The sequence below is a fragment of the Chenopodium album genome, chromosome 16 (genome assembly GCF_948465745.1).
Source record: "Chenopodium album chromosome 16, dcCheAlbu1.1, whole genome shotgun sequence".
NCBI lineage: Eukaryota > Viridiplantae > Streptophyta > Magnoliopsida > Caryophyllales > Amaranthaceae > Chenopodium > Chenopodium album.
This window is the reverse complement of record NC_137849.1, coordinates 34,957,848-34,977,974: the sequence shown is the minus strand read 5'-3', so window position 1 is coordinate 34,977,974 and position 20,127 is coordinate 34,957,848. Positions and strand designations below refer to the sequence as shown.

The following is a 20,127-nucleotide window of genomic DNA, read 5'->3' as shown; positions in this document are numbered from 1 at the left end:
GTAAATTTGGATGTTAATCTTTTGGTTTTTATGGAATGATTTGGAACTTTGCCTATACATGTGTGTATGTGTATGTTATGAAAACTTGTGCAGGAAAGTGGAACTAACTCAAGGGAAGTTAGCAGTGCTGCCTTCAGTTTCCCACACTCGATGAATTGCTTGTGGGGCTGCGGCTAGATGCTTAATAACCTTGAAAAACAAGACTTTTTGATAATGCCAAAAGGGGGAAAAGAAGAAGCAAACTTTGAGGCTGAAGTTGTTCTGGATTCCAGTTGAGAAAGTATCAGAAATTTCTCAAAGTATCAGAAAGTTATATCTGATATTGATGCCAGTAGTTTCTTTAACTTAGTTTAATCTTGTGTTCTGTTTTATTGTTAAGTTTTTCTTATTTTTGTTCTTATTTTTATTTTCATTTGTGTGTTTATTTTCGGTTAATAAAATCAAAAATAAAAAAATACGAACCTTTTGTTTCATTTAATCTTTTAAAGAGTTTGTTTAAGTTTGTCATCATCAAAAAGGGGGAAATTGTTAAAGCTTAAAGGTTTTGATGATGATAGACTTAAACTCAAGCAAACTTGACTAAAGATTTCTTCAAGTGTTTGACCAAGAACAGGTGAAGTGGACCTTGGTGGTGGAAGAGTAACCTTAACTAAGAAGAACATAAAGAGAACACTTTAAGAAGGTTAAACAAGATAAAAGAAGAGTTCCCTAACAGGAACTTAGTTCTCTAACAAGAACTATCTAAGTTCCCTAATAGGAACTTGAAGACAGCAGGAACTTGGTCCTGGTCTGCGTGATGCGCAAGCAATCTTCGAGTGCAGAATAAAATGGCGCAACAACTTAATTTAGTTAAGATTTTATCTTCTGGATATGTTGTTAAATATGTTAAGTAGGGTTTGCACGAAACTTATTAGAAGCGTGACAAAGAGCTTGGTAAATCTAATAAAAAGGAAAAGATAAAAAGATAGATTTTAGGAAAAGATTTACTAAATAAATATTTCTTAAAATCAGAATATCAAAAAGATATTATTCTTTTTGATAATCTTTCTTTATCTTATTTTCCGAAAAACATTTTCTTTAAAACTAGATTTACTTAAATGAAAACCGTGTTTTGAGATTTAGTTAAAATTGACATAATTATCTTTTGAGAAACCCTACTTCATATATGAGTTAATCTTGTATAAATAGTAGAGATCTCATTTCATAGTTTTCGGTGAGTTTATGCTTGAAGAAATCATTCGTGCTTTAATTGTTGTTTGTCTCAACTAACATCGTTTTTGGGACCTTTCGGTCCTTCGGGGGGGGGGGGGAGGTGGTTGTTGTACTTGACAAGCTCCCCTTACCGTGTCAGTTTCTGTTTTGGTGGTAGGGTCTCGGCCACCGCCTGTCTGCGTTTGTAGTCTTGGCTCTAGGTTGGCAGTCGGATGTCTTTCCCTTAGGTTTCTAGTTTTCTAATTTGCTTATCTACTTTGCTTCCAGTTTCTTTCGTGAAGTCTTTTATTAATTTCCTTTCCCTTTTCAAAAATCCTAGTATACACTGCCGCAAATTACTTAGTGCCCTTATGCACACCCACTTGAACGATAATTTTAACGAAAGCATTGTAAACTTTGCAAAAAATAATTGCCCCCGTAACATTCTTAATCAAGCAAAAGACTTGAACAAGGAAGGTAATACTTACCTCAAGAAAGGTGAATTTGTTCTTGCTAAGGCTAAGTATGACAAAGGGCTGAAACTTCTATGATTTTGTCAGCCGAGAATTAAAATGAAGATGATTATGTCTTCCTATGGAACCTTGTCATATCTATCCCTTGAGTCAAACCTTGAAGCTTGTGCCCTAAAAGTCCATGATTTTGAACAAACTAAGCAACTATACTCATTAGTCATTGTGCTTGATAGTAACAATACTAAAGCCCGATACAGAAGGGCTTTAGCCTAAATCAAGTTTTATCAACTCGAAGAGGCCCATGAAGATCTTGGCAAAGTAGCTAAGGCTGAGCCTAAAAATCAAGACATCCTTCATGAGATGGAGAAGGTGGAGGGGTTGAGAAGAAAAGCTATCAAGATCAAGGGAAAAAGGAGCAATAAGGAGTCCGACTTGTCCCACACCATCTTCAACAAAAAAGGGAAGACTAGCAATCCCTCAGTCAATCTAGACTTTGTTGGGTTGCCTAGTGTTATATTACGACCTTACCCACCATGGACGCTGCTAATGAGATGATGGTAGAATGTCTTACCACTACATCCAATGTTCTTACCCCTTTGGAAAAAGAGGACGATGATGCTACTAATAGTTCTCCAAACAATCAGGATTATGGACATGCTAAGGACAAGGGACCTTGGAAATTTCATATGTTCCTCAACGGATCAAGAAGTAACCAGTCCCTTAATATTTTCGATTTGTTTTATTTAGATCTGTGTCAAGAGAAAACCTTAAGTTTCTACAAACATTCTGTTGTATCATGGATGATTGTACGAGTATAGTAAATTAAAGAAAAAGACCACCTATGATGAGTATTCTGAATCCCATATGACAAAGGATCGGAATCCAAAGTTCTTGAAACCTCACTTACGCCCACTAGGATAGTGGGTCCAAAAAAGATGTAACACAACAAAAAGAGCCAAAATGAAAAGGCCAAGCGAACTCTGAACTCCGCCACGATCAATGGACTTTCGAAACCCAACAGTGTTGCCGTTGAGAAGTTAGATGATCATATAGCTACTAGCCTAACTTTTAGCGACAATGAGGGTTTGATTATCGAGGAGGGGTATGAGTTACCTGCAAGAGATTTAACTACCACTGTTTTCGATGATATGGAATCCGTAGGTTCTAAAGATAAAGACCCCATGAATGTTGAACTCGACCAAGTGCAATCCCCTCCACCACTCACCACCTTCATGTTCTCTGCCACGTCAAGAAAAAAAATGGAAGGTCAATTAGGGCAAGGGTGAAGAACAAGAAAGGTAAATGGTATTGTAGTCGTTTTTGCAAGATTATCAAGAAATGCAAGAAAACAAGTTTGGAGCAGCTTAGGGCTAGTTTTAGCAAAGGATATCCTCAACCCCCTTATTTGTATTGTCAAGCAGTTCATAGCGTTTGTAACCTCAATTTCTTTTTTAGCTCTTGTATTAGTTTGGTTAAGAGATTTGAATTTTCTTGTTGTTGTCTTGAGTCAGTTGGAAGCTAGCAATCTCCTTTTTGGACCATTATATAAAAAAAAAAAAAAAAAAAAAAAAAAAAAAAAAAAAAAAAAACTATATTCAGACGATTCTAATGCTATTTTTAACATGATTATAATTTTTAGGTGAATTATTAACATTGATCAAAACGAGTTATGTAAATAGTGTAAATGTTAAAGTGAGAAACTTTTAATATAATATTGGGTTACTAAAAGATAAACTTATAAAGATATTGATGTTAAATAATTTTCTTATATAATTTGTTATGCAGTTCATCTTAAATAAATTACAATTTTAAGAGAAGACCAAAAATAATTTAGTAGTTATAAAGAAATTGTGTAAGACTAGGCATAATGTATACAGAAATTTTTTACTTGTGTGTCATATAGGATTCTTATCGGTTATGGATAAGCTCATGATTTAGTTGAAGGCTCTCGTGACATTTATGCCAGCAAACTAAAAGCATATGCAATCACATTGATTGGCATGACCAAAGTGTTTTGAAAATGGTGAAGGGCTAATTAATTAGCTATGTGCACATGCGCCTTAATACCTTGGATCCGACACATGTACTCTACTGCTTTTATGGCCGACATTTGAGAATTTTGTTCGGAGATTCCAGATGCTTGTGCCAACCATAAGCACCAAATACACTACATACAGTGCCTTATTCTCTGTATGATGCCTACGTATTAAATTAGTAATATTAGGGTCTTGTGTCTCAAGGTATTAGAAAATTAATTAGTAATATTAGGGTCTTGTGTCTCAAGGTATTAGAAAATTAATTAGTATGTGACCTGGGTAATGCCCCGGCTTATTACTTTGAACACTTATCATTGAATAGATAGGTTCATTTTTTATTATTCCATTTATTCATTACTTGTATTTGTTTATTTATATAATAATTTTTCATATTTATGGAACAACTACTGACTACTAATTATATAAACATGTCTTTTGTATATAATTTATAATTAATATAATGAAAATAGAGACATAATTATTATCGAAAGAATTAAATAACTAAAATTAGACTAATAGTTGATTTTTCTTGTTTGCATTACCTCATTGATCAGCATTATTCGCAAATAATAGAATTGATTTTTTTAAGAATCGAAATCATTAAATGTTTAGATCTCCAATCCATATATATATATATATATATATATATATATATATATATATATATATGAATCAAATATAAAAGCATTATTAATCAATAGATGAGGTTGGTAACACTTCTCTAATACATATTTTTGAGGTTGTGTGTTCAAATCTCATGATAGACATTTTCATTATAATATGCTCATGGTTGAAAGTTGGCATGGCGGAGTGTCACATGGCACATAAACGTTTTTAGGAACATTTTTTAATATATAACTAGTGAGTGACCCCGCGCGTTGCCCCGGGTTGCTATTATTGTAGACGTACAATCGGTAATTTTTTTAAAAGGCTTTTTAAAACTGCAATTGTCACTGTCAAACCAAAATTGAGTTACTCTTTGAATGTAGTTTTTTTATTTTTTAATTAAACCTTGAGGTTTGTACTTATAAGAAATTTTTTCTATACAAATAACATAGTTGATATTGGCTTAAATGGTTAAATAATCATATGTGTTATTAGAGGTTGAGGGTTCAAAGCTCCTTATCCTGATGTTTTTATATGGACTAATGTTAGTTGCTTGGGTGATGTGGCATTTGTTTGAGTGATGATGTGACATCATGAGATGGTGGGAAGATGTCGTGGCGCAACAAAATAGAAACTACGTGGCACGTCAACGTTTTTAGGAACATCTTTTAATAGATTAGTATAGTTTAATACTCCTTTCATTTTTAAATACTTGCTCCATTTCTTCATATGCGGAGTTTTAGGAGAAATTGGAGAAAGTACTTAATAAAATATAGAGATAGTAGGGTAAGCGGAAGAATAATTGTAAAAAACAAAAGTAGTTGCATTGAGAGAATTGGAGAAGAGAGAATATCAAATTAATAAAATATAATTTATGTTAGGTCCACTAGTTGAGAGAAATGAAGTAAATATTGTAAAACCTTTTCAAATAAGGAAATGGAACAAGTATTTAAAAACAGATGAAGTATATTACTACCCCGTAAAAAGAAACTAGTTAGGAATGCATGACAAAATCACACGTCAATTGATGTAATTAATATACTCCCTCCGTCCCTTATTAATAGTCCCTTTTGGGCAAATTTCAAGGGAATTAATAAGCATAAATAAGAAGTAGTAAAATTACATTGAAAAGATAAATTTACATTGGGTATGCAAAAAAGTAGAGAGAGAAAGTAATAAAAGTATATGGAAAAATAAAATTTACTCGGGAAAGTTAAATTTGCACAAATATTATTGCAAAGTTGAGGGAATTTTGGTAAATATTAATATTAATGGTTGTTAAAAAAGCAAATGGGATGAACATTTTGGGACTAAAATTTAGTCAAAAGAGACTATCAATAAGGGATGGAAGGAATATGTTTATTTCCCTACCTTATAAAAAGTAGAAGATAACTCTTAGAAATAGTGTGCTACCAACTATACCATCAAAAATATGTACAAAAATGTGTATTTACTTTTTTACCCTCATTAATATGTTTACTCTCATTAAAATATTTAATGTTTTTTTTCATTAAACCTATTATCAATTAATTCAAAAGTTTTTTTTTTAACAAAAAACTTGTATTTTTTTTTTTTTTTTTTTTTTTTTTTGTGTTGTGAATAAAAAAATTCTAATGCTTTATACTTCATATGTTTTTATTATTATTTAAAAAGAAAAAATTGTACGTACGAAGAGACTGTTTATTACCAAGAGACTGTCTATCTTTACTCCTTCATGGTTGCTCTTCTTATTTACAATCTTGTCGTACTTTAATTGCAACTATTATTAAGGTTTATTAGTTTTGAAATGTACATTGTTTGATGGCACATGAACAACGTTATGGAATTTAAATGGAATTCATATTAAATAGTGATATTTGAGCAAATGTTATCAAGAGGTATAAAGAACTTAAAAATCCTAAAATCAAGGGAAATCGATGAAAGGAAAAAAAATGGTATTAATTAATTAATTATGGAGAGAAATTTGGAGGAAACATATAATTAAGTGATTATTGCTTTAATTTTAGATTTATATATAGATATTAGATGGTCGTAGAATATTAAAGAACTTACATTATTAAGTTTTTAGCTGCACCGAACATGGCACATATTATTACTCCGTATGACCAAAGCTCACAAAAAATTCATTTGAAGAAAAACACACTAGGTATTATTGAAACATGCAAATCAATTAAGAATTCTAAACTAACAATTGCCGCTTAAATTATGAAAGGATGCAAATCAATTAAATATTATTTAATAATTATTTTGAAATAACACTATCAAACTTTTTTGAGGGTTTTAAAAAATAATTGTCAAAAAACATTATGGTGGCTTTCTTATGTTCTACGAAGCAACCACATAGGCACATAAACTAAATAGTACGTATTAAAATTACCAAGTCTACCACCCAAATCAAAGGTGTAAATACACGTCAATACAACTTTTCTATGAGAGGTGGCCCTTTGCAAGCATCGCGCGCGTAGGCCACCCAAATTACTTTAATATTTTCAATTCTAGTTCTCTTATCAAACTTGTTAGCTTTTGCCAAATTGCCATCAAATAAATGATTAAATACAATTATAGACTGAATATAATTATCGACTTAGTCAAGCCGCCAGTAATTTTTTATCAATTAACTTTTTTCTTTTTCTCTTTCTTTTATTGTCATATTTTATGTACTCGTATTTATTATGGTAGTACACTAGGACTCCCTAGATAATAATGGCCAAGTTTCCTAAAACTTTTACCATAATAATTGAGACATGTAAGATCATAAAAAATCTATTCGTTTTATTATTATTTTACTACCTAAAGTAAGATGGGAAAAAATAATCCGGAATGAACAAAGACTAAATTTGTGTTAATTATTTTCTTTTCTTTTTTTTTCGTTATTATGACGTGGTTATTTTTTTTTTTCAATTTTATTTAACAAACTATTACATTTTAAAGTTGTATTTCTCTTTTTTTTTTTAACACAACATAAGGAACATATATTACCTAATTAGAGTTTTACAAAGAAAGCTGCCCACCTCATTCCGTAGAGCAAAATTAGAGGTAAGTAAATAACTAACAACATGAACACTGCCATAGGACCATTTACCAAACTGAAAACTAATGGTCCTAGCAGCCACTAACACTAAACCTCCTCGAAGACCAAGATAAACCAGCTTAACAACACAAATTATACAGAAAATATTATTCCTACCATTCCTAGGCAAATTACTCTCCATCTGAATCTTCATCAACATTCATGGCTGCTGCAGCAGCTAATTCAGCATTATAAATAGGCTTGATGGGCTCCGGACAAGTCAAACACAATCTATGTCCAACGCTCATAGTCATGCCAATCCGAGCTAGTTCATGAGCAACAGCATTGTTGTTTCTCTTGACATGCAGAATCTCAAAGGTGTCGAAGAATTTGATATCCTCCTCAATGTCCCTAACCACTGCTGCTAACTCATGATGCAGGGTACTTCCAGCTGATTTGAGCATGATACCAATAGAGAGGGCATCAATTTCCAACTCCACATCTTTTGCCTCGAGTCTCTTTACCATAGCAATTCCTTCTCTAACTGCAAGTAACTCTGTGGCAAAGGCTGTAACTGCGTTATACTTGCTTGAAAATCCCATGATCCAAGACCCATCATCTCTACGCACAACACCACCACCAGCTGCAACATTGATTGCTGTCCACGCTCCATCAGTGTTGATTTTCACCCACCCTTTAGGAGGAGGTCTCCAAGTATTCTGAACACTCGAACTGCTTGAATTGTCAGAAACCTGTGCTTTGCCCTGCATAATGTGATTAGTACACTGATAGTCTATGATAAAACGACTAAAGACAACTCGAGAATTAAACATTTTAAGTTCAAATACTGCTGTGTTTCTTTGCTTCCAAATGTGCCATATAGCTATAGTAAAAGTCATTTTCCAATGAGCATCATAAGCTAAATTGAAGTTAATCCTCTCAGTCCAATCTAATGAGAAGAAATCATGAAAATTAAACTGATGTGGAAGGTGCACCTTTGCAAAAATATCTTTCCATAAAATTGCAGAAGAAAAACAGTCACGAAAAAGGTGTAAATGTGATTCACTATTCATATTACATCTAGCACACAGCGGGGAAATAAACGGCAGAAAAATAGTCAATTTCTCAGCCACAGGAAGGATAGCATGAACCACATTCCAAAGCAACATTTTGTATTTTGAAGGGACAGTGATTTTCCAAAGGGATTTCCATGAATTAAAGTAGGGAAAGGGGTGATAAGTAGATGCAATAAGGAAATGATAAGCAGATTTTATGGTAAAGTCACCTGACTTGGACAAGGACCATTGAATAAAATCATCCAATCTAGCAACTCTAGCAATGGGAGTAGCCAAGATTTCAGCTATAAGAAAACCTGGGAGTAAGTGTTTTATGGCCTCTAAATCCCAAATACCATCCTTAATGATGTCACTAACAAACCAACCTACCATCCAAGAAGGAATATCATTCGAGATTAGCAAATATATAGGTGCCTTTCCCACCCAATGATGATACCATAACGAAGTAGTAGTACCATTGCCTATCCCAATTTTCATACCCGAGGCTAAAAGATGTCTACCCTTAAGAATATCTCTCCATATGGGTGAGTGAGAAGATTTTGGAATGCAATCAAACAAAGCAGAATTTTCAAATATTTCTCATTAAACATCCTCACCCAAAGCTTCGTAGGATTATTTAAAAGAGTCCATCCTAACTTAGCCATGAAACATAAATTCCATTCCCTTAATCTCCTAATCCCTAAACCACCAGCAGCAAGAGGCATAGTAACATATTTCCAAGCAAGTCTAGGACTATAATGTATACTATCCACCTTATTCCATAAAAATTTCCTACATCGTTGCTCCAATTTATCAAGGACAGAAAAGGGAAGAAGGCTAGTTTGCATATGGTAAACTGGGTAGGAATTTAGAACCGATTTGATTAAAGTACACCTTCCTGAAAGATTCAAAAGCTTTGCTTGCCACCCCCTAATCATATCCATAGTTTTATCTAAGAGGCCAAAATAAAGAGAAGGTTTAAGCTTATTAGGACTAATTTCAACCCCAAGATACTTCCCAAATGAAGTAGAACATTATTTAAAACCAAAGGAGCTAGCAATGCTATTTCTAACCAAATGATTCATACTCGATGGAAAAATCATGCAAGATTTAGACTGATTTAATCTCAATCCAGACATATCCCCAAAAGAATTAAGAACAGACATCATTACATCAATATTTTCAGTAGAAGAGTTACCAAAAAGAAATACATCATCCGCATAGAAAATATGAGACATATGAATTGAAGATGTAAGTCTAATTGGTTTCCATAATTTCCTACCAACATGATGCTCAATCATAATTGACAATCTCTCTAGGCAAAGAACAAATATATAAGACGATAAAGGATCACCTTGCCTAATGCCACGAGAAGGAGAGAAAGGATTACATATTTCCCCATTCCACAAAACAGAAATTCTTGGGGAGCAAATACAATTCAAAATCAATTTATTCAAATTATCAGGAAAGCCAAAAAAATTCAAGGTATTCTCAATAAAAGACCACTCTAGGCTATCATAAGCTTTGGTAAGATCTAGCTTTAGAGCACAAATATTCTTTCCTTTTTTAGCTTTCTTGAAAACATGAGCAATTTCTTTAACTATATTATATTGTCCTCAATGCCTCTTCCAGGAATAAAACTTGATTGAAGTGGATTTATGATTTTAGAAAGAAAAGGTTTTATTCGATTAGAAATCAACTTGGTAACCAATTTATAGCTAGTGTTACATAACCCTATTGGTCTAAATTCCGATAATTTGGAAGGTTTGTCAATTTTGGGAATTAGAGCAATATATGAATTATTAATACTAGGAGGAACCTCACACATACTAAAACAATTAAACACAAACTTGTGTATTGAGGGACCTATATCAGACCAAAAATGCTGAAAAAATCGAGGTTGTACACCATCAGGCCCCAGACATTTCATGGGATTCATACTAAATAAACATTCCTTAACCTCATCTAAACATGGGAACCTAGACATAGCTAGTCGATTAGAATCAGTGAGGGTGTAATTTGGCAAAAATTCATTTTGGAAAGATATATTAGGATTTAATTTTGACTGAAACATATTTATAAAATAATCAGTAGCCAAAATTTTGAGCTTATCACAATCCATAGTCCAAATATTTGTATGCTTCTAACAAATTTCTGTTATGACGCTTCTATTATTTTTATTATTTCTCTTTTCTGAGGTCCCTTACTTTTTAATAAACTAGGTTAATCCCGTACGATGCACAATTTTAGGAATAAAATATTTGAAAATATATATTAGAACATGATGTTAAATGTTCTAATTAATTTCATAATTAAAAATAATTTTTTTTAAATAGCATTAGTGTTCAGTGGTTAATATAGGAGGAAAGAAGGAAAAATAAAAGAGCCTACCGTCAATTACGTAGTAATTTTTTTTCTCAATAAGAAAATTGTGTTGTTAGTCAATTTAGTAAAAAAAATTAAGTTTTAATGAAAATGTGTAATTAATTTAGCTTTTCCATACATTAACTTTATCTTGAAAGGAAAAAAGGAAAAAAAAAAAAAAAAAAAAAAAAGGATGATGTCGCTTATAATTTTGGCGGGAATTTTTTTAATAAAAAACTGACACATAGGCAATGGTGATGTCAACGGTTTCTACTTTAATTATACTTATAGATAGATTATTACCTCTATTATATATTCTTATAATTTTACCCGATGACTCTGAATCTCTAACCCACCTGCACCATAATATATTTAAGTCAATAAAATTACCAAACCCTATATATATATCAACTTTTATACTTTTTTTTTTAAATGTATTAATTTGACTGGCACATTTGCCAAGAAGTAACTTTGACCACTAATTATTTTTTTTTTTTTGAGACAAGACCACTAATATTTTTAATTGTCTATTAGTAAAAATTATATAAAAAAATAAAAATAAAAAAACAAAAAAAACAAAAAAAAATTATATTATGAAAGTAGACATTGTGATGAATCTAATGATATATTATATAATAACATTTATTCATTTTATGATACCAAAAAAAATTAAGTCAAACATGACATGTGAAAAGTGCAAAAATCAAACTGATACGGAGGAAGTAGCACTTAAAAATATATGGCCAGAGCATGTAGAAAATACTACGTAGTACTTGTATTATTTCCTCCGTTTTTTTTAGTTGTAATACTTTCCTATTTTGAAAATAGTTAATTATTTGCAACACTTTTCATTTTTCACATTTTTTTTTCTCTATCTATCTCTTATCCACATGTGTCCCTCTTATTTTTATCTCCATCTCTCTCCTCTTCAAAAATTGCAGAGACTGTGAAAATAAAAGTGTTGCAACTAAAAAAACGGAAAAAAGTATTTATTTTCTAAAAAAAAAAATTCTCAAAAGTAGATAAAGACTTTTCAATCCTGACTATCATATTCAATAATGTCACCTAACCCATAATAAATACCCAAATAGTACATATAATATCAACCCCAACCCAACACCTTTTTTAGCTTATAAATTTGCCTATAAATTTAGCATTCTATACTATCTAGTGAAGAGCAACAACTACTACGTACTATAGTTAAGGCATTAAACTAGGTAACCGAAAAACACAAAAAATGGGTTCCCAAATAAATTTGTTGTTCTTAATGATAATGTCATCTTTGGTAGTAGGAAGTTTAAGTAGTGTACCAGTTGCACCTGGACTATCGTACTCATTCTATGGTTCAAAGTGCCCTCAATTAGAATCCATCGTTAGAAATCATCTTAAACAGGTTTTTCAGAAGGATATCACTCAGGCTGCTGGTTTGCTTCGCCTTCATTTCCATGATTGCTTTGTTCAGGTATATTTTTGTTTATCGTTCGTGTGAATTTTTAGTTGTTGTGATGATTATTTGAATTATGTGTATCTGAGATTAATATTGTTATGTTGGTAAAACTATTGATTATTGGACGGTAAATTTTCTATTTACAATCCCTTTGTATGATGAATATAATTGACTTTTACTATTTACGATTCATTATTATGATGAATTATGAAATTTGATTATGGGGCAATATTGTGCTCTCTGTAAATTTTTATTTTTATTTTTTATTTATAAAATGCATGTTAATAGGTAATAATGACATAATCTACTACATCCTTATTTTTAAGTGAAATCTCTCGCAGTTTAGTGGGTAATGAAATGTTACTTTAGGTATTGTGTTGAGGTTAGTTTATTATATTTAATGGGTCATGAAATACTACATTATACGAAGTAATATGTAAAATGAAATGATTATAAAAAAAAAAAAAAAGCGTTTCTTATGTCATCATAAAATTGTTGTAAATATTCATCAATATAAAAAGTACGGAGTATTATAAGTAATTTAAAATAAATTTAAATTAATATAGTGAATATAGAGTACTTTTCAATTATGATTTAAGTGTGAAAAAGGGCTCCACTTTCACTAAATTAACATAGTATATTAGACTATTAGTATTGACGTATTGTAAATAAGAAAATCGATTGAAAACGAATAACGTACGGCTATTAAATTTGTCGTTAGTATTTTTTTTATTTGTGGTGGTTGGGCCCAAATTTGGGATAGTGTTTGATTAACTAGGATTATGTTTCAACAAAGCCCAACCCAAAGGAAATTTCAACAAAGTTGCAACTCTTACGTGGAATTATTTTGTAGGGGCAATTGTCCCTTTTTTCTAATTTTTTTGAGGAAAATAGGGTTCGTTGTCCTTTATGTAGACTTTTTGAGCGATTCAAAACCATATGCTTTTAAAGACTACGTTATTTTTTCAACTATTGGAAAAAATTGTCCTCTTTTTATCGAAGACTATTGATTATTTTCCCTCAAAAAAAAAAAAAAGACTATTGATTATTAGTAATAGTTATCACTAGCATTAGATAAAATATATATAGGGTGGCTGATGGCCTAGCCAATTTGGGTGTTCATCTTGAGGAAGGGATGGTTTATTTCGATACGCCTCCGATCGAAATAAACGCTCTTCTAAGAGAGGATATCTTAGGAGTGGCTATTCTACGTTTTATTATGTAATCTCTTTTGGCTTTTGAATAAATGGCTTGGCCCTCACTTGTATCCAAAAAAAAAAAAAAAAAAAAAAAAAAAAAAACTAATTTATTGTTTTCAATAAAGGATTATTTGTTTAAATTAATCTAATCCAATTTACTATGAGGTACTTCAAATTAGTATGATTTATATAAGTTAAAAATTACAGGGATGCGATGGATCAGTATTGTTGGATGGTTCAGCAAGCGGTCCTAGCGAACAAGGTGCACCACCCAACTTGTCACTAAGAAAAGAGGCCTTTAAAATTATAAATGATATTCGTGCCCTTGTGCATAAAGCATGTGGACGAATTGTTTCTTGCGCAGATATCACTGCTCTTGCAGCTCGTGATTCCGTTGTCCTGGTATATATCTATTATTCCCTTCAATTTACTATTTCCATGTATATATAATGTCAAAGCATTTCTCAAACTTGTCACTTGCTTTTGCAGTCTGGTGGACCAAATTACAACATCCCACTAGGAAGGAGGGACAGCCTAAACTTTGCAACAACACAAGTAACACTAGATAATCTACCGGCACCTTTTAGCAACGCCTCAACCATTCTAAAATCCCTTGCCAACAAAAGGTTTGATCCTACTGATGTTGTTGCCCTTTCCGGAGGCCACACCATTGGTCGCGGCCATTGCTCCTCCTTCACCGAGAGGCTCTACCCTACACAAGATAAAACAATGGACCAAACTTTTGCTAAGAACCTTAAGGCCACTTGCCCGGCCAAAGACACTGATCGCACCACAAATTTGGACATCCGTACTCCTAATGTATTTGACAACAAATACTACGTAGACCTTATGAATCGCCAAGGTCTATTTACTTCGGATCAAGATTTGTACACTGATCCTATTACAAAGCCAATTGTCACAAGCTTCGCGATAAATCAAAATTTATTTTACGAAAAATTTGTTGTTGCAATGTTGAAAATGGGACAACTTGGTGTGTTGACGGGTACACAAGGTGAAATTCGTGCAAATTGCTCGGCAAGAAATGCTAAGAAGGTGGATATGTGGTCTATCATTGACGAGGGTATCACAATTTTAAGTGATATGTAATTAACTAGCTATGTTTTGAGTTGATTGTAATAACCTGTGAGGTTTAATTAGATGTTTTGTCCTTAGTTTTTAAGGCTTCATACTTCTATGATAAATAAAATGTTTGACTAGGTGAAATACTCGTACAATTTTATCTAGATCTAGTAGCACGCTTAATAATAGAAGTATTGTACTTGTACTCTTGATCTTTGTTTCTTTTATCAAATTGTCAGTAATTTTAATTTTCTTTTATCTACTTTTACCATTTGCATCTTGTTGTTTTCTGGTTGGAAATTATAGTTTTCTTCTTTAAGCATCATTGATCTAGCATGGATTTGGAACAATATTATACATATTTATCTTACTAACTCTTGTCACCATTTCTACCAAATACTAATTGTCGACTTGTCGTATTGTTGTTTTTATCTTATCATTAATTTAAAATTTGCTAGCAATTTTTTTGTCCTTATTTATCTTTTAGAAATTGCACTTTCTTATTGCTATCCAAGGAACAGGAGGCTAAAATACTTCACAAACTTTTATATGTGGTTGGCCACACCGTGTGACCAACTATTATGAAGATTACTCTGTTAGGGCTATAGGGGTTACTCACTCGGTTATGGGTTACTAAGTCGGTTAGGAGTTACTTAGTTGATCAGGGGTCACTAAGTCGGTCAAGGATTACTCACTCGGTCAGGAATTACTAAGTCAATCAAAGTTTACTCGGTTAAGTGTTACTTGGCCGGTTAGGGGTAGTTACTCGGTCAGTCAAAGATTACTCAGTCAGAGATTGCTCGTTGATGAAGGATTACTTGGTGTGTATCAGCTGACCACACAGTGTAACCTGCCGCAGACAAAAGTTGCTGAAAATACTTAGCTTGGATAGCTCTCCAACTTTTAGCCGAGAGTTTATGAGCTAAATCTCATTATGCTTATCATAGAATAGATGAATCTCTTCTTCCTAAGGTAAATGATGAGTCTTCTCAATACATTCCTGTAACCACAATAAAAGTATCTTTCATCTATTAGTACGTCTTTCTCTAAAAATAGGGAGCTTTTTAGATTTCTGGTGGTTTTCCCGTGATAGGATTCTCTTAGATACATGAACCTTTTCAACTAGGGGTTTTCCTTGTGATAGAAAACCATTATATTGTAGGTGGCTTTCCCCATCGTAATACATTGTATGGTTGTGTTACTTGTGTACTATCCCTTATATGAATTATACATTAGATCATTCGGTGGGGGAGTGCTCGACATTAAATGAAAAGGGAAAGGAAAATAAAATACATACTTGTAAACTTATGTCATCTATGACAGATATAAAAATATTTGAATATGTTGAAGATTATTCAAGTCTGCTAGCTCAGCTTGTTTCTTACATCAGCTATATAAAGTTCAAGAAATAGAATGAAAAATTATGTTATTCATTCGGTTTTACTTTTGTACATGTAAACAAAAGTTGTTATAGCACCATAACAGAATTCTGTTATGATACGTAGTTTCTAGAAGGTTTTGTATTTAGTATAAAAGTTGTTTTTATTAACATAGGATTAAGTATTCATTCATTTTTCCTTACACAATCAATACAAAAATACCTCTTGTTCTATTTAGCTTCTAGCTTTATCTCTAAAAGTTTTCTCTAAAATTTCTACCGAAAATAAAAAATCAACATGGTATCAGAGCTTCTGAATTTGTTTGTGACTTGCTAAAGAAGGTGAATCCGATTGTTTAGCTCATCTTCTTGCCTTAGATTTTGCTGTTTCACTCAGGTGTGATATGTTTTTTTGCTCATCGAGTTTTTCTTTTCATTACTGAGAAAGTCACTTGAATTTTCTGAAAGAGTTGTTGATTGTTATTTGGTCATTTGATCGATTATGGATTAGTTTTTTTATTGTAGTATTTGTGGATCTTTTTTTTGGATTGAAGTTGTTAGTAGTTGATTGATTTGTTCAACTTTTTTTTGTCAGTTTTTCTTCGAATTCTTCCTAAGTAAATCTTTTGAAAATGGCTGGAAATTCTGAGAGGGTTGTTTTCCCTTAGAACCAAGATCTTTCAAGCAAGTATTATATTAATCCTTCTTATGCTAATTCTGCAAAGTTAGTATCATTTAAGTTCAAAGGTGAGAATTATCGTGATTGGAAGAGGTTTATGATGATTAATCTTTAAGCTAAGAAGAAGCTAGGTTTTGTTACCAGAACAATTTCGAAGCTTGATGTTGATACAGAACCAGCATAATATGTGGCTTGGGAAGTTGGGAGAGGTGCAATGATTTGGTGTTGTCTTGGATTCTTGTTAATCTAGATCCTACTATTGCTAAGAGTGTGTTCTTCTTTAAGTCAACTGAAAATGTTTGGAAGGATTTGGAGGAACGATAGATTTGGCTTTACTTCCATGGTTGATCATATATGTTGTAACTTGGGATGGTTTGAAGATTTTAAGCTAGTAAACAATCCTAATTGCACTATAACTATTTTTGATGGGAGAAAAGTAGTAGTGAAACATGTTGGATCAGTTAGATTGAACAATGATATTAACTTGAGAAATGTCCTACATGTACCTGAATTCAAGTTTAACTTGATTTCAATCCACAAGTTGTGTAAGGATATGAATTGCAGAGTTTACTTTACTCATAATGAATGCTTCATTCAAGGTCATACTGTGAGAGAGACTCCAATGCTTCTTGGTAAATTATAGAGCGGTTTATACAACATTACAAACAAGCATTCTAAAGTAAACACTACTACAAAATCTAGAATAAGAAGCGCAAGATACAAAATGGTTAACTTAGATAGGCGATGTCTAGGATTATATAGAACGCCTATATAAGTTAACGGTTCTATATGATTTATTTTATTATTTTTATTAAATTGTGATTTTATTATATAGAACGCATTTCTTAGTTAACCGTCTATTTGATATATCCAAGATTTTACACTCACAATATAGATCTCCCTTCCTAATTAACCATTCTATATGTTTAACATTATTTTTTTTAAAAAAAAAAAGAAAAATCTAACATACCAAAAGGCCCAAAATTCTAACCCTAACTCCTCTTTCCTCTTAAGATAGTCGTCATACACTTATTCTCCTTCATAACTTCCCCTCTTCTTTTCCTCTTCTCTCAATTCTTTCCTCCTATGAAACTCTAACTCCTTTCTCTTCTACCTTCATCCCTTAGTGTTCTAAAAACTCCAAGCTGACGCCCGATTAGACTCTGAGCATCGCTGCTGATGTTACAAAAAATGTGGTGTGCGAAAGATCAATTCTCAATGTTACAAAAAATGCGGTGTGCGAAAAATCCGTCGTCTTCTTCCTCTGTTTACAACTAGCCTTGTTTTCAACCCCCAACTTCGATACAATGCGACGTGCGAAAGATCAAGCCATTGAATCTCTGTTTTGCTCTGTTTATGGTCATAAGTTATTGCGGGTTGATTGGTGTTTAACATTATAGAGGTAGCTTGTTTAATTCTCAATTATTAATTATAGATCTATAACTTTTATCAATTGATTTTATGTTATGATTTGGATTAAATTATGATTTTTCATCTTTGGTTTATGGGTGTTTGTTGCGCCTTCACTATTTGCGTGCACTATCGGTGGAGGTGTTGCGGTGGTTGAGGTTGGTGGAAGTGCTGATGGTAGTTCAGGTTGGTGTTGAAGCGTCGCTGGTGGTTCAAGTTGGTGGAAGTGCCGCTGCGGTTGAATTAGATTATTAAGTGGTTTCGAATTTCAAGGGAAAATCAAGTTGTTGTTCTTCTGAAGTTGATTGCACATTGATAATTATTAAGTTAGGTTAGAGAATTGTATCAATATGTACTTGAGATGTAATTATAATAAAGTTTGTTTTAATTAATTTGGCGTCTGACTTTGACTTTTACAATTGCAATTCAATTTCATTTATTGATTGATGATGTAGATTACGAAATAGTATACATGCAACTTTCATGACGCAAAATTATTATTTTATTTTTTATTTTAAAAAAAATATTAAAGAGAACGGTTATCTTTGCTAACCGTTCTCTTTTATTCATTTGTTATAAGCATATAAAACAGGAAAGAGAACGGTTATTTTTTGCATATAGAACACCTCTTGTACCCGTTCTCTTTTCCCTTACATATAGAACGCCTCTTATACCCGTTCTGTACGTAAACTTTACACATCGCTTAGCAGAAGAATGCCTCTGAGGCATTCTATAAGGCCTATTTCAACCGTTCTCTATTCCATTATTTTTTGTAGTAGTGAGACATGTAGCCTAATCTTAGATGCCACAACTTAGCATCATATACTGTAGTGAAACATTTATGATCTGACTTTGATAATGCTAAGGAGTTGGGAGAAGGTGAAATGAAGTAGTTATTGTTGTCTCAAGGCATTTTTCACTACACTAGTTGTAGTGATACACCACAACAAAATGGTGTTGTAGAAAGGAAGCATAAAGACCTTTTAGAGACTCCTTAGCATTATCTGCGAAATTCTGGGGAGATTGTGTCCTTTGTGCAGTTTATCTCATTAATAGAATGCCTTTAAGGGCCATTAATAATGAGATACCTTATGAAAGAGTGTTTAAGGAGTCTGCTGGTTTGGAACACTTGAGAGTATTTGGGTGCCTTTGCTATGTAAATACTTAAGCTTGATCCTAGAGCTAATTTATAATATCAAGGTTACAAGGTGTTGATACTTGAAAGTAATAACAAATTTATAATATCAAGAAATGTTGTTTTCCAATGAAAGACACTTTTCCTTTCACATTTATAATAAAACACATTCTTCAAACCAACATATTTTTATATGACATTTTTCTCCCTTCTCAAACCCATGATCAGTTTCATAATGATTGTACATCACATTTAGAACACTTTCTTTCTTCCCAAATTCACATTGATTCTTCTTTTCCTACTACTCCTCTCAGTTCTTCTTCTTCTTCTTCTTCTTCTTCTTCTTCTTCTCCTCCTCCTCCTCCTGTTATAGTTTCTAATACTATAGTTCACTCCGATTCTCGAGATACTATTTTTGACCTAAGTGAACAGGCCACTAGACCCCCATAGAAAACCCTTTTGGCATGATGATTATGTTTGTAACATCATCATTACTAATCATTGGTGTAATCTAGTTTGTTATTCCGAGTACTCTACTCCACATAAAGCTCTCCTCTCTTACATTTCACATATTCAAGAAGCCACTTCTTATGCAGAAGCTATAACTGACAGTAATTGGGTTGAAGCAATGTAAAAGAAAATTGTTTAGGGTAAAAATATCCATGACATGTGGACCAATAATGCTACTGCGACACGTGTCCCTAAGCTCAGCGGTCAATGATCCAGTCACTAGGTGAAAAAAGAAGATTGCCACCAAGTAATGCCCACCGGTTTTTAAAAACCGGTGGGGAAAACTGGGAGAAAAAATGAGGGAAGGGTATTGCCACCGGTTCAAACCAAACCGGTGGGGAAAATATTAATCCCACCGGTTTTGAACTGAAGGCTAAAAAAAAAAAAAAAAAACCGCCACCCTTTATAATCCCCTAACCCTAACTCTCTCCTCTCCTCTCCTCAGCCGCTCTCCTCTCTTTCTCTCTCCTTCTCTCTCTTCTCTATTCTCGTCTCCTTCTCTCTCTTCGATCTCATCTCCTTCTCCTTCCTGTTCTTCTCCTTCGATCTCCTTC

The 20,127-nt window shown here is 32.7% G+C and overlaps 1 protein-coding gene across 1 annotated transcript; it reads left to right on the top strand.

Moving 5' to 3' along the window:
- The first annotated feature begins 11,900 nt into the window (after nucleotides 1-11,900).
- On the top strand, nucleotides 11,901-14,646 carry LOC145585156 (peroxidase 12-like). Its single transcript, XM_081641887.1, has 3 exons — nucleotides 11,901-12,197; nucleotides 13,589-13,783; nucleotides 13,871-14,646. Exons 1-3 carry the CDS (start codon nucleotides 11,973-11,975, stop codon nucleotides 14,486-14,488), a joined length of 1,038 nt encoding a protein of 345 aa, XP_081498013.1. The 5' UTR covers nucleotides 11,901-11,972; the 3' UTR covers nucleotides 14,489-14,646.
- The last annotated feature ends 5,481 nt before the right edge of the window (nucleotides 14,647-20,127 follow it).